This window comes from Primulina eburnea, chromosome 8 (genome assembly GCF_022965805.1).
Source record: "Primulina eburnea isolate SZY01 chromosome 8, ASM2296580v1, whole genome shotgun sequence".
Lineage (NCBI taxonomy): Eukaryota > Viridiplantae > Streptophyta > Magnoliopsida > Lamiales > Gesneriaceae > Primulina > Primulina eburnea.
In genome coordinates this window covers 26,402,492-26,416,658 of record NC_133108.1, presented here as the reverse complement: position 1 = coordinate 26,416,658, position 14,167 = coordinate 26,402,492, and the positions used below count along the sequence as shown (strand labels likewise).

Genomic DNA, 14,167 nt, shown 5'->3' with positions numbered 1-14,167 from the left:
AGAACTAGTCGAAGAAGGAAGCGTGGATATGCAGAAGATCCATACGAAGGATAACATTGCTGATTTTCTGACCAAGCCAGTGAACACTGATAAGTTTGAGTGGTGTAGATCCTCAAGTGGTCTAGCGGAAACATAAGCAGCAGAGAATGTCAAGATTGAAAGGATATGTGGAGATGTGTTTGATTCTCAATCAAATCTCCAAGTGGGAGAAATGTCGGTAGAAGACGTGCAATAAATGCATGTCGGGTGGAATAATCAAAGTTGACAAATTTGGTTTGCATACTTTGAAGAATTGAAAACGTGGTTGGAGGAAGCTTCAAGGAAATTTCACGGGAATTACGTGAGAAGACGGAAGACGCGTATTACTAGAGCTTCATTCATTCATTCTGAAATCATCCCTTCTTCGAATTTTCTCTGATCTTATAAGCATTTGAGTGCTTAGTTCTATAATATTTGTGAGGTGCTTGTTCTCCTGTATTAAGAGAGTGCGTGTTCTCTTTGGAAACACAGTGAGTTGTACACAACAAAATATTATAGTGGAATTCTTTTCATCTTACCCGTGGTTTTTACCCTAATAATTTTTAGGGGTTTTCCACGTAAATCTCGGTGTCTAGTTTATTCTTTATTTTTGGATTTTATTATCTCAAATGTCGCACGTGGGACTAACATTTACGAGTGACAAAAAAACTTGAATTGGGTTTCTTTTGTTTTATAGGCAAAAAAAAAATTATAAAATTTATTTTTCTTCTCTGATTTGTCGAGATGGTTCTAATGTCACTGTTAGAATTTATTGTGTAAAAATATTAAATTGTGTGCACTTTTTCAGTAGAAATAAAAATAAACGAGATTCTTATTCAATCTACAAGTCACAAACAAAGCGCATTAACAATGCCATTTTATTATTAAATAAAATATTTCGATAACGTGTATATTTTAAACTCTCGAAAATAACTACCGATTCTTTAAAAATTATTTATCAGAAAGATAATCTTTTATATATATTTTATGTGTTGTATATAGTGTATTTTATGTCAACTAAAGGTTCCTCATATTTATAAAATTCTGGTTCTATGCTGTATTAGATAAATATAATCTATAGTGTATTTTATGTCAACTAAAGGTTACTCATATTTATAAAATTCTGGTTCCATGCTGTATTAGATAAATATAATCTTTGAATTCTGATATATCAAAATATAAAATACTTAAAAAATATTATATATATTTACAAAAAGTTAAAAATTTATTTGCCAGAGAAATACTTTTGCCGCTGGTAAAAAAAATTGGGTTTGTGACAGTATACCTCTGATCCCCTTCCAAAGGATAAGATACCGAAGCTGATCAAAATGGCAGCATCACCTTCACCGATCTCCTTCTTCTCTTCCTCCATTTTCTTGCACACTTACAACCCCTGTTCCACGAAGCTCCATTTCCTCAAAGCCGAACCCGGCCTCAGACTCCGGGCGACCGCCGCCCGTGCTCAGCTGGCCACTCTTCCTGTCCTCTCTTTCGAAGGAGCCCAGGTCGGCTTGGCCAGCCTCAACTTGAAATCCGCCCCTCCAGATACGGCTCGTGCAGTCGTCCACCGTGGCCTCACCACTGACCTCACCAACAGCCGTCGAGGAACCGCCTCCACCCTCACTCGAGCCGAGGTTCGAGGTGGCGGCATTAAACCTTATCCTCAGAAGAAAACTGGCAACGCTCGCCGTGGGTCTATCCGCACTCCCCTCCGCCCTGGTGGTGGTGTTATTTTTGGTCCCAAACCCAAAGACTGGTCCGTCAAGATCAACAAGAAGGAAAAGAGATTGGCCATCTCCACAGCCATTTCCAGCGCATATGAAAGTACCGTCGTGGTCGAGGATTTTGACGATAAATTCGAGAAGCCCCAAACAAAGGCATTTGTCGAAATGCTGAAGAGACTGGGGCTTGACCCCAAGAAGAAGTCTTTGTTTTTAATGATGCAACTTTCGGACAATGTGAAATTGTCGAGTAGAAATATTGGGACCTTGAAAATACTGACGCCTAGGACCCTGAATTTGTTCGACATATTGGATGCTGAGACTCTGGTTCTTACTAAAGGGGCTGTCGAGTTCTTGAACGAGAGGTATGGATTCAGTGATAGTGAGGAGGAAGATGAGTTTGAAGATGCCGGTGAAGGTAACTTGTCTTTTGTTTTCTAATCTAAAAATTCAAATTTTGATTTCGAATTTGACTCATTGAAAACACATTATTGTGGAAAGCAGTTTCTGTACACTGTAATTTTGTTAAAGATTACATTTCAATGGAGTAGAGAATGAATTACTTGAGCTTGGGCTCGACGAGCTCAAATTCAAGCCGAGTTCAATCTTATGTATTATTAATAAAACAAGAAATTGGACAAGGCAAATACCACATCGCCCCACATTTTACAATAAAACAAGCTGTTCAATACGTAAAATTTTGGAAGTAAGGATAACATGCCAAATGAAATATGTAGCCCGATCATTACTGGAGCCAGAGTAAAAAATAAGCAAGCTTTTCTCTAACAAATCTCACAGCTACTTTTGTTCAAAATCTAGCTCGAGCCAAAGCTTTAACTGATTGGCCGGCAAGCAACCCAGCTCTAATCTGTGTGAGCACATCTGTTGTTATGCCCTTGTCTCTAAATTCAGCTAAATTTTAATATTTGTCATGTTTCACTATGAAAAAGTAGGAGTTTAGTGGGACCAAATTCTTTTGCGTCTAACTTTTTATTTTTGTGTTCAGCATGAACCAGACTGGAAGGGGAGTTCTTATTCAACAGAGTAATGTTGCTGCCTACATGTGTTTTGTAATGGCCCCGTTTTGGTCTGAGTAATTTTTCACTTAATACCTCAAAATTCTTTAGGTGTTGATTGTTGACACTGTTGTACTATGATATGCTTATAATACTCTTTACTGGTAATGTATGGTAATCAATATAGAGTTTATGTATCACCTTCTGACCTCTTTTCTTTCTTCTTTCCCACTTGAAATACATTTTATGTTTTTCACTTTGTTATGCATCCAATTAATTAACATAGCACTTGGAGACAAGTTTGTGCTATTTAGATTAAGAAATTTAAGGGCTTAGATTTGTGGACGAACAAAATGAAAAATTCCCCCATTTTATTGAGTAGTTTCTAGCTGAATATTTGGATGAGTTCAACAATATTTAGTTTTTGAGGCAATTTGTTCTCCCGCACGTGTGCGTAGTCACAACTATAAACCACCAATGCACTTGTTTCAACTATGCAAAGTTGGTAGATATTGTCGTCTTGCATTGACAGCAACATATGCATAGCAAATCTTGAATCGAATGAGATGTTCGTACAGGAGATTGCAAATATCTCCAATCACGTTGTCGTAACAAATTAGTTCGATTCAGTTACCACCCATATTGCACTTTACAAATGTGTTTCGCTACGTGTTCCACGTCTCTGGATCAACTGGTCAGAGCACCAGTCCACAAGGCTAGTTTTTATAGTGTGAGATTCAAATACAAATATGAGAGATCTCGACTATGATTACTGGTTGGTAGTTTGGTTGATTAACATTCTCCAGAATGCTTAATTAATTATTGTCCGTTCATAGGAGCAGATTTAACAGGGCCATGAATTATGATCATATATGTATATATATAATTAATTCTGTTGGCTCCAAGTATAAACATGTAAAGTACAATGGAAAAAGAAACAAGACCAGACAACAATGGGGCGTGTGGGATCTTTCTATAAATAATAACTGGCATATACAACAATATGATACTGACAGTTTAGTGTAGTGTAACTTAACCACTACAGCAAGACACACCCTACCAGTAGCTGCGAGCACGTGCTGTTTTACCCCCCTTAAAAACATCTAGAGCTTTCTTCCTATATGACAATATTACCAGGTAAACACACTTTCTTTCCAAACATAATGTCCAAGAACTCGACTTCCCAGCATCCTGCCACGTGATATTGTTGTGGAACAATAATAGACTTATTAGAGGTGTATGTATTATGGAAAATGATCGCGTAAGTAATCCATCCACGCCCAGTTTTTGCAAATGGTGTCCTCGGTGGCATGAATGCATGTGCTGTGATCATGACAATTTACCAACGACAAGAGTTCAACCCAATCTCTCGTTTCAGGGTTATGGAATTTTCAGTGAGCAACATTTGCTATCTAGACTCTGTTTGCAGTGGGAGAAGAGAACCTTGTTTTCCTCTGATGAAGAATGTCAGCTCTGCTGGAGCAACCACTAATTTCAACCGTTCTTGAAGTTCTTCACCTTCAACTTTCTCTTTTTCTAGAATAAATGCAGTTAGATCACTATCACAATACATTTAGCCTTTTTCTTCTCTTCACATTCAAAAACCCAATTCTAAAAAATTGCATGCCAACAAAGCTCGACTTGAATAGTCGCCGACGTGAATGGGGAGATATGATTCAGGGGTCCAAATAACAGTAAAGCCAGGTAGAAGTAATGGAAAAAATAAAACACTCTAGAAGAAAACTATTCATGTCCATTGGGAATCAGTTGTACTTGACTCCCAACCTACACATTCTATAAATCACCCAGGAACATTAAACTTGAAGCCATACAAACGGTGAACTTATTGCAATAAAAAACAGCATTCATTTTGCTTAAAAAATTATAATACAAGATTATGCTTTGTATAGGTGCTTTCGTTAGAGATTAATTGAGATGATCAAGAGAAGTTCGAGCCCTTTTTTTGGGGAGGCACTATCTAGTTTCTTTGTTTAGACTTCACGGGTCAGAAAATTTGAAGTACCACGTGCTTAGACAAAAAATTAAATAACACATGTTTTTTAATCACAAAAAGTGCTTGGCGGAAGTCTTCTTTCTAACAAAGAGAAAAGGTTGCCCGATTATGACCCAAGTGCTCTTCCCAGAAGATATTATTCTATTAATTTTTACTTGCTCAGACATGTAAAGTATAAACTGATCTGCTTGGCCATATTTCATTATTCCATCGAAAACTGAAATCAACGGCAAGGTTATCATTCCAATTTCATAAAGACAGATTTCCAAGGTTCTAAGGCTTGCAGGACTTTATTCAAATACATCTCACTAAGGGACAGGAAACTAATAAAATGAAAGAGTATTACCTTCCAGGTGCGCCCCAAGTCCCTCCAAGACAGTAGGATTAGCGCGAACAACCGAGAGTGCAACATCCAATGCAGATTGCAGTAAGGCTTTAACCTCTCTTTGAACAAGATCAACAAGGTGCCCCTATCAATTTAATACTTACAGTCAATATGGGTGCCATGGAACATGCATACAATTGAATAGTTAAATAAAAAAGAGACATGAGAATGTGTCATAGTACTTGATCTCTCCCCCAAGGTAGTGATCCCCCAGACTCTTCCATTCCACCAGCAGAAAGAGTTGCCAATGAAATTGGGCCTATAGTTTCGTTAAGACCATATTCAGCAACCGCTTTGTACGCCATATCTGTTGCTCGCCGAATATCATCGAGTGCACCTGTTGATACACGCCCAGAGTAGATAAGCTCTTCCGCTGCACGACCACCAAGAAGAGTAACAAGGCGCCCACGCAACTCATCAACGAAGAGCAAATATCTATCTTCATTTGCTGGAGGCGTATAGGTAAACCCTAATGCTCCTCCAGATCTAGGTAATATGCTCAGCTTCTAATGACAACAAAATGATACATAGATCCTTAAGATCTCACAGCTACTTGACTAATCATCACTTTTGCATTGAAATGACTGATAAAAAAATTCAGGAAAATAAACTGTAACAGTACTACATGTGTTTAATATTGAATTAAAATGTGAAAGATAAAATATCTTTTATAAAGCTAGATGAGGAACACTTCCGGACTATTGACTAAGTTTCCCTTAAAGTTAGGGTGTGTTCATGGCATCTATATTGACATAACTCTGTAAGCACTTCCTTCAATGGAATTATCTCGGAGTTCAGGAAAGACATCATGACCTTTGTCTCTCTACCTCCAAGATCATAAGTTAATTCAGAATTTCAATCCAATGACAACAATTAAACTAGATGTGTTAAAAATCGGAATTATGTTTGGTAGTAAATCATATCGTTTTAATTTGGATACCATAAAAAATGCATAGAATTTACGCTTCGACTCAAAATTACAAGTACTTGTTGTTAAGTTCAGGACTGAATAAAAAATCTTAAATATTTATGGGTAATTATACAGGTATGATATGCGTTTTTACCAACTAGAGAACTTATAACATCAATGCTCCTCCCGGAAAAGGTAATATTGTCATTTTAGTATTTCTTTAATATACAATTTTTTTTTAAAATGTTCCACCCCACACAAGGGCCTCGGGCAAACATAGGGGAAGACAGGGTAAAACCTAAACCAAACGAAATATAGAGGCAGCAGCTTAGTGTTGCTACCTCGACCCGTGGTTGACCAGGAAGGAGATTTGCGACTGCAGTTCCAACAACAGCATGGCCAGCTTCATGCCGAGCAACAACAGCTTTCTCACTGCCCTGCAACTTGGCTGTCTTCTTCTCAATCCCCTGTCACATAGAAACACTTCCTCCTTAAGACTCGAAGAAACTACAAAAACCAAGCCAGCAATGCTAAAGCCAATATGGCAAAAATATGGTATCATGGCTACAAGATCCATTTTTTCCTTTTTCTTTATATATATACACAATGTCCTTGTAATATATTTGGTTTGGCAGTTGGAAAGTTTTAATCAGAGTGACAAGGAGTTCAGCAGTTGGAAAGTCTCCCTTAAAATAAACAGTGGAGAGAGTAACTTTACCGCTATCGACCTCTCTACTGCTTGAATGAAATCAATTTTCTCCACCACAATTTTATTGCTCCTTCCAGCCAATAAAGCAGCTTCATTCACCAAATTTGCCAGGTCAGCCCTGCACGATATACAAAATAAAGAAAAAATTATTTCAAATAGTCTATAAAAACCAATAGAACATTACGCATCAAAATGCCTATGGGTACCCTGTAAAACCAGTTGTCATGGAAGCAATATCACCCAAATTAACATCCTTGGCAAGAGGAAGTTCTTTCTTGGAAACATGTACTTCCAAAATGGTTTTTCTTCCACTCCGATCAGGTGTTTCCACCTAAGGGACAAAAAATACGAACTAATTCTTAAAAAGATTAGCCAAATAAACTCCTGTTCACCAAGAAATATTCCAACTACAGATGAGAACAATAGAGTGATAAAGCGACTTAGCCTGAAGGCTAAACTCTGGGACCATAACGAAAACATAACTTTTTGGTAAAAATGGACGTTCTTAGAAAATAGTATTCAATTCTTAGTTTCTGCAATTAAGAAAGTTTTGATTAGAGATTTAAAGACAATTTGTTGAGTTAGTAGAAATTATGTCAGTTGCTATCTGACTTTATTTGCAACTGTGAGACATTAAGGGTTTTCCAGTGCATAAATTAATCAATGGTTTCCAGAAAGATTCATGGATCTTATTTCAACAGAACGATATTTTGACATGCCTTCCAAGAAATATTTGCCGGGAATACCACTACTGGTGCCATGCTCTTACTCCATCAAGATCAAGGTCCACGGCAAAGTATAAATGAAGTTTAACCTAAAGGACTTGTTACATACAACAAAAAAGATGTGACTGTGTCCTTAGGTGAGCATACAGTATCTCCTTAAGTTTCTTTCCATTTCAAGAATTGCTTGTAGTTTGGTATATACACAAATTATTACAGCGTGTTTCTTCGTGTCTCCTTCTGTTTCTTTTAAGCAGTATTGTTTATATCGAATTTTAGCAAAGAACAAAAGTAGCTTGAGTCTTAACTGATGGTTTTCCTCATTCATCTAGGTTCAGTATAACGAATCAATTTAATGGTCTATACCCTTAATCCAATAGAGCGAGACATTTAAGTGTATATCACCTAGTTTATAATGTTTTAAAATTCATACCATTCTACAATGATTGTGTAATACTACCTTAATGAAGCTACTAAATTCTTACCCCCACCCTACAAATAAACCTGAACTGGCAAGTTAAAACTTATCGAACAGAACCTGAAATAGCAACAGGGAAGTTGCACAACATCAGAAGACATCCAGAGTAACCTGCTTACCATAACCACTCGGTCAAATCTACCAGGTCTGCGCAGCGCAGGATCTAAAACATCTGCTCTGTTGGTTGCTCCAAGAACAATCACTGCAGAGTTACTATCAAATCCATCCATTTCCTGCATGGAACTTCTAGCATGCTTATTGAATTTGGACAACGCAAAGAAGTCCTTGAACAAAAACTCTACTTTTTAAAAACTTACAGTTAGCAGCTGATTTAAGGTCTGTTCACGCTCATCATTGCTGACCATGCGGAATCTACCATCCCGACTCTTGGCAACAGCATCTATCTACAAATTGTGGAAATGATAAGTATCTGAGTGAAAATATCAGGATGATTTACAAGTTGGAATATTAATAAAAAGCAAAAAGAAGTGGTGCAGTGGATACCTCATCTATGAATATTATGGACGGAGCCTCCTTTTTTGCTCTAGCAAAGAGGTCTCTGACACGAGAAGCACCCATACCAACATACAATTCTACAAACTCACTAGCTGAACAGCTGATAAAGGGCACATCAGCTTCTCCAGCAACTGCTTTCGCTAAAAGTGTCTTACCAGTTCCCGGGAGACCAACCTGTTCGATAACAAGAGCTGTATTTAGAATTTTATCCATGTTTGCACAGTTCAAAGAGTAACAGACACAAGTGTACCTTGACTATTATAAATAAAAAGGAATAGGAAATAACTCAGATCAGGATTAAATCCATTTATCTACTAATAAAATTAAGAATTTTGGAGAAGTGATGGCAAATAACTAGGTTAATATGTTCTTTATCCTAAATAACAAAGTATATGTGTATGTATGGAGATGCTCTCTGTGAAGAAAATGAAGAAAAAGTTCTTACAGAACGACCACCATGATTTTCAATAAATATATAAATATAAACACAAAACGACAGAAAAAAAGTAATTATTTGCAGCATACATTAGTAAAACACAACTCACCAAGAGAACACCTCTCGGAGGGCGTGCACCAAGTCTTACATACCTGTCTGGATTCCTAAGAAATTCCTGTCAAGTGAGCAGATGAAAGAAATGAAATATATACCTCCAAATTAAGATGATACAACACAATATTTTTTATTGTGAAAATAAGCAATTAATACAAAATATTCAGCATGATTTACATACCACGATCTCTTCTAGCTCCTCCTTCGCCTCGTCAACACCAGCAACATCCGCAAATGTAACAGTTTCCCCTTGTTCAGACACTTTGGAGCCCCTTGAATTAGCAGACTTGCGGTTTCTAAGTTGTCCTGGAGTATTCTGTATATTTGCGATTCACACAGAAAGAATGTTCATGACATCGTTTTCAGAAAAAATATAAAAGCATGACGGTTATACCTGAAAAAAGCTCACAGGTAACCGATGAAGAAGACCAGCAAGCACTGCGGCGTAAAATAAAGCTATCTATATAACACAGAAAACAATGGAGTGAGATTCATCGGTATACTGTCCGAGATACTTCAGCAATGCCATAACGAAAACATAAAACTATAAGCAGACAGCAGCAGCAATGAAATCTGCAGGAGGCCCTCTGGCCTGTTGCATGTATAAATTCCCTAGGTTGCATTTGCATTGATGAATTTAGAGCTAAGTATTTCAAATCCATGATAACAAATTCGTCCCACTTGCTTGAGTGCTCTTATAACTTACGGATTTGAATTACATCCCTTTACATTTTCACTTGTTAATTAACTAATCCAATGGATTTCAAATTACAAATGGAGTCATTTGTAATCATTCATTCATTCTCTCACATCCTTTACTCAAATCCAAATCCTTCGGTCCAAATGCAACCTTAATTTTTTCGGGAATAAAAAAATCCTTTCAGAAAAGGCAATAAAATATGTTGTAGGAGAAACTAAACTATTTTTTCCTCGTCTTCTTTATAATCTTTCTTCATATCCTCATCTTGTTTTAAATTTTCTTGTTATTGAAATTAATTATAATACGGTGAAATTTCTCAAAAATAACACAAATTTGCTAACCACCAAGAAATTTTATGTTCATAATACCCAATATCAAAAGCTTTTCTGCATTCCATGCAAAACTGATTAAAAAAAACCATTACATCTATAATGAATTAAATTTGAATTCATCAGCTGCTGATATAATTTGATGCAATTACTTGGAATTCGAAGATAGTTAGCAAGAATTAGCTGCAAAGGTACTGTGTAATATGACATTTAGGGAATTCAAAGAAAATGATAATTTTTCCCGAAAATTTCAGAAAATTGTCTTATTTTCCTTCAAATGCTGAATGTCTACTGAATTCAATTCACTTTTTCTGTGCTCGAAGAGCAAAATAGTCACCTTGTTGTGCCGAGTATTAATTCACAACTTTCAACGCTTCAAATAGAGTGATTACAGCATGGGGATCTATCCTCAAATACTTCTGATATTCCTTAATATGCAATTTTTTACCTATCCCATACAAGCTAGTGCCTCTATGTGCCTAGCTCCTAAGCCCGAGGAATTTTCGTACCCAGGTGCACCACCTTGGGCCTTTGACCATGACACAGATATGTGATAAAAACACAGTTCACACTTCACAGCAGCTAGCAATTATATAATTAGTACAAAATCACTCTAAACATCATTCCTTGGTCCAGATAACTCATCATGAATTCATTGCTACAGAGACACAAAATCAATGAACTTTACAATCAAAAGCACTTGCAGAGAAATATGACACCAAGTATCTCACGTTCATGGTCCTGATTATTCAACAAATAAATTACAGTAAAAACAAAACAAAGGGAAGTTGGCAACAGTGGAAAATAAAACTAATGACAACTCACCAAAGCAGAACTCAAGAATCCACCAGACCTCTTATCAGGAGACCCAAATTCAACATCATTCTCCACCATCTTCTCATAGGGCGTTTTGATATCGCTCGGTCTTGTGGTCGTGTAAACTATTCTTTTTGTGGGATTCACACTCCGTAACAAAGAATCCGACTCCTGAAGCTTACTATTCAGATCACCAACTACACTCTCCACTCCCCCAATAGCCGTGGCTTCTGTCTTCAACTTAAACATTACATGCACACCATCAACCTCCACCTTCTGCACCTGGTTACTGTTGATCTTACTAAGAAACTCGCTATAAGGGACGCTGACAAGAGTGGTAGGAGGCCGAGGCTCGGATCCCGGCAGCGGAATCCCCGGCCGGAGCAACCTCATCACAAACATGACAATTCCTAATTGAACGAGTAAAACACCGATCTCTTGAGCTTGAATAATAGGTTTCCAACTCCACTTGCTATGGTTTCTCTTGGACTTCCACCACCAATTGTTTTTGTCCCGTCCTGGCCGGGGGGCTTTCTGCGGTTCAGGCCTATTAGCTTCAGTCTGATCTGTGGAATCCGTGTCGTGCTCACGAGAACTGTGGACGTCTATGTTGGTGCATCTATTACGGTTCTTGAGGAAACAATCTCTCCAGAGGTGAAGCTTGGAAACCCTAGATTGCAGCCGGAAGGACACCGTGTCGTAAATCAGACGACTTGGAATTCCGTGAAAAGCTCCGTATCGATATCGATTGGAGACGAAGGTGTAATTGTGGTGTAAATTGTTGGGAAATTTGTAAGAAAACATGGATAATCGGCTGTGGATTGATGGAGTCGAGGGTTCCATCGTTGCCATTATTATTAACTATAGATTATATATGTATATATTGCAACGACTATACATATACATATGTCCAGACAACGAATAAATGTGGACAGGTACAACACTGAAATTTTGATATATAAAATAAAAAATAAATTGAAAAATAAAAAAATAAAAAATTAATTTCAGTAAAAATTAAACCTATGACTTAAACCCAAAAATAATGAATCTATTCGCTGAACTATAGGTTATATTAAAATTTTAACATTTTATAAATATATATAATTATTAAAATAAACCATAACACCAAAATTAGTTACTCCAAATATCTCAAACTTAATAAAATAATATAGATATAGATATCTTTTACTATTTATTAAAATTAAACATCTTAGCATAACTAAAACAGTGTCTTGATTTTTTTTTTTGAAACTACCTAAAATACCCTCATTTCATCTCTCTGTGTTTTTCCAAGTTCCAACTAAATCAGATTATCTTCTTCCCTCCCAACTTTCAAACGAACACTACAAAGAAAATAAGTGTTAAGCGACGATTTAAATAAAAACTGTCGTTATTTAAAAAAATTACGACGGTTATAATTGAACCGTTGCTAATTAGCGACGATATAGCGACGATGACTTTAACGACGGTTTTAAGTTCCGTCGCTAATTTGATTACCATTGCTAAAACTATTGCTAATCACAAAATTTTTTTGTAGTGGAAGAGAGATAATAAAGTCGATTCTCCTTTCTTCTGGATTAAATCTCTTTCTCAAGCATAAGAATTCTTCTAAAATTTCTGAAAGGACACAAACAATTGCCGTGCAAAGAAGAACAAAAACACCAGCTTTTGGAAGACAACGAAAATACGATCAATTTCTGGTAAACTTGGAACAAGTTTTTTTGTGCCTTCATTTTTTTAAGTCAATTTGCCATAAAAATGCCTATGTCTGTCATCAAAAAATCATCTCGAGTGTTGGTGTGATGCACCAATATGTTAGTTTGACCTACCTAGATGAGCTCGACCCAGCTAAATTTGTTTTGGATAAACTTACAAATATTTCGAGCTTGACTTTTAAACTTCTTATATTGATCTTGAATGAGATGAAGATGGGGCGATGTTAGAAATGCATAAATAATACTTTTGGATGCTATATTGATGTGTAAACGAATTTTTTGAAGCTTTAAAGGCTCTTAAACATCACGAAATTAGTGTGATGAAAAATGTTGCTCACGCTTGGTTTCTTTTCCAGCACATGTGGATATATTAGTTTAAAATTTTAAACTATAAGTTTGTGTGTTGGAACTTGGAATATGATAATAGAGTTTTTTGGATAAGATAATCATGTTGGCTTGAGATAAAAGTGAAATGGAAATGAGTTTTGAGGAAAGAAATTAAAGCCAGATGGTAATAGTTTTTATTTGTGGAGATATAATATTTTTTAGAAATTGAAACAGAACATAGCCTTAGCTTTTAGAGAAGAAATTTAAAAATGACATATTTGAACTATTGTATCCAAACAAAAATCTATTTCTTCGTATTTTAAAATAACATTTTGACAGTAATACATAATTTTTTACTTTTGTAAGCTTTGTGTTTTGTATGTAAACATACCAAATTTGGGCATTTGGACTTTTGCAGCTCAACTTATTTTATTCAGTTATACTGAAACTGAGTTTGATGAGCGGAAACATAATTTGCAATGGACTTCCATTGATTTTGTATTTCCTTCCATTCTCCTACAATAATTCCTCGGTCGTATCATATTGTCATTGTTTTCGTCCGTGAAATCTAAGATCAATGTTCAAATTACATATCCAAATCTTTATTCTTTACTGTCTTATTGAATAAAGAGTTTGGATGTGGCTATTACATGGTTCTAATGAACTTCGCTAATGGGTGGGTGATATTTTTTATCAGGTGATGTCGAACACACACGTTTGGTGAAGCGGTTGGATTATGCTTTACTTCACAAAGCGCGAAGTGAAATAGACAAGAAGCCTGATGTTGTTGAAGAGACTGATGGGAAATACAAGCAAGTGTCTTTGTTTTGATTCCAAGAAGATTGCAAATTTGTGTTCTTGAAAAAATATATAATCAAAATTTCTTACTGGTTTGGTCCTTTGTTTTCATCTCGAAGCTTTCATAGCAAAATTGGGATCTTCATAGGGATGACATTTTCATTTTTTTTTTTTGTTTCATTTTCTTTTTGGTGCGTAGTTATGTATCCAAAGGTAATTTATTTATATGTTTTGAAGGTCGTTCACTAATTTGACCGATCTTCGACCCCACTTCAAACCCATGGAATTTATGAAGGTTTGATTTGTATATCTTTCTCTTTTTAGTAATGTTTTTACCACTTATGATTGTTTTCCAATTTTTTTTATTTATCGTTTGAATTCTAGAATCTCAAAAAAGACACACATTTTGAAGGTTAATTTCGGTTTTCCTTTTATGAATATTT

At 36.1% G+C, this 14,167-nt stretch overlaps 2 protein-coding genes across 2 annotated transcripts; one reads left to right on the top strand and one right to left on the bottom strand.

Moving 5' to 3' along the window:
* Positions 1-1,266: 1,266 nt before the first annotated feature.
* LOC140839344 (large ribosomal subunit protein uL4c) lies at positions 1,267-2,955 on the top strand. The gene is made up of 2 exons (XM_073205980.1): positions 1,267-2,157; positions 2,746-2,955. Exons 1-2 carry the CDS (start codon positions 1,347-1,349, stop codon positions 2,748-2,750), a joined length of 816 nt encoding a protein of 271 aa, XP_073062081.1. The 5' UTR covers positions 1,267-1,346; the 3' UTR covers positions 2,751-2,955.
* Positions 2,956-3,611: 656 nt separating this feature from the next.
* LOC140839343 (ATP-dependent zinc metalloprotease FTSH 9, chloroplastic-like) lies at positions 3,612-11,757 on the bottom strand. The gene is made up of 13 exons (XM_073205979.1): positions 10,894-11,757; positions 9,434-9,499; positions 9,221-9,355; positions 9,035-9,100; positions 8,478-8,663; positions 8,291-8,377; positions 8,093-8,206; positions 6,980-7,104; positions 6,783-6,891; positions 6,406-6,531; positions 5,337-5,660; positions 5,116-5,239; positions 3,612-4,291 (listed from the first exon to the last, which is right to left on the bottom strand). The coding sequence occupies exons 1-13, from the start codon at positions 11,734-11,736 to the stop codon at positions 4,164-4,166; spliced, it is 2,433 nt and encodes an 810-aa protein (XP_073062080.1). The 5' UTR covers positions 11,737-11,757; the 3' UTR covers positions 3,612-4,163.
* Positions 11,758-14,167: the final 2,410 nt, after the last annotated feature.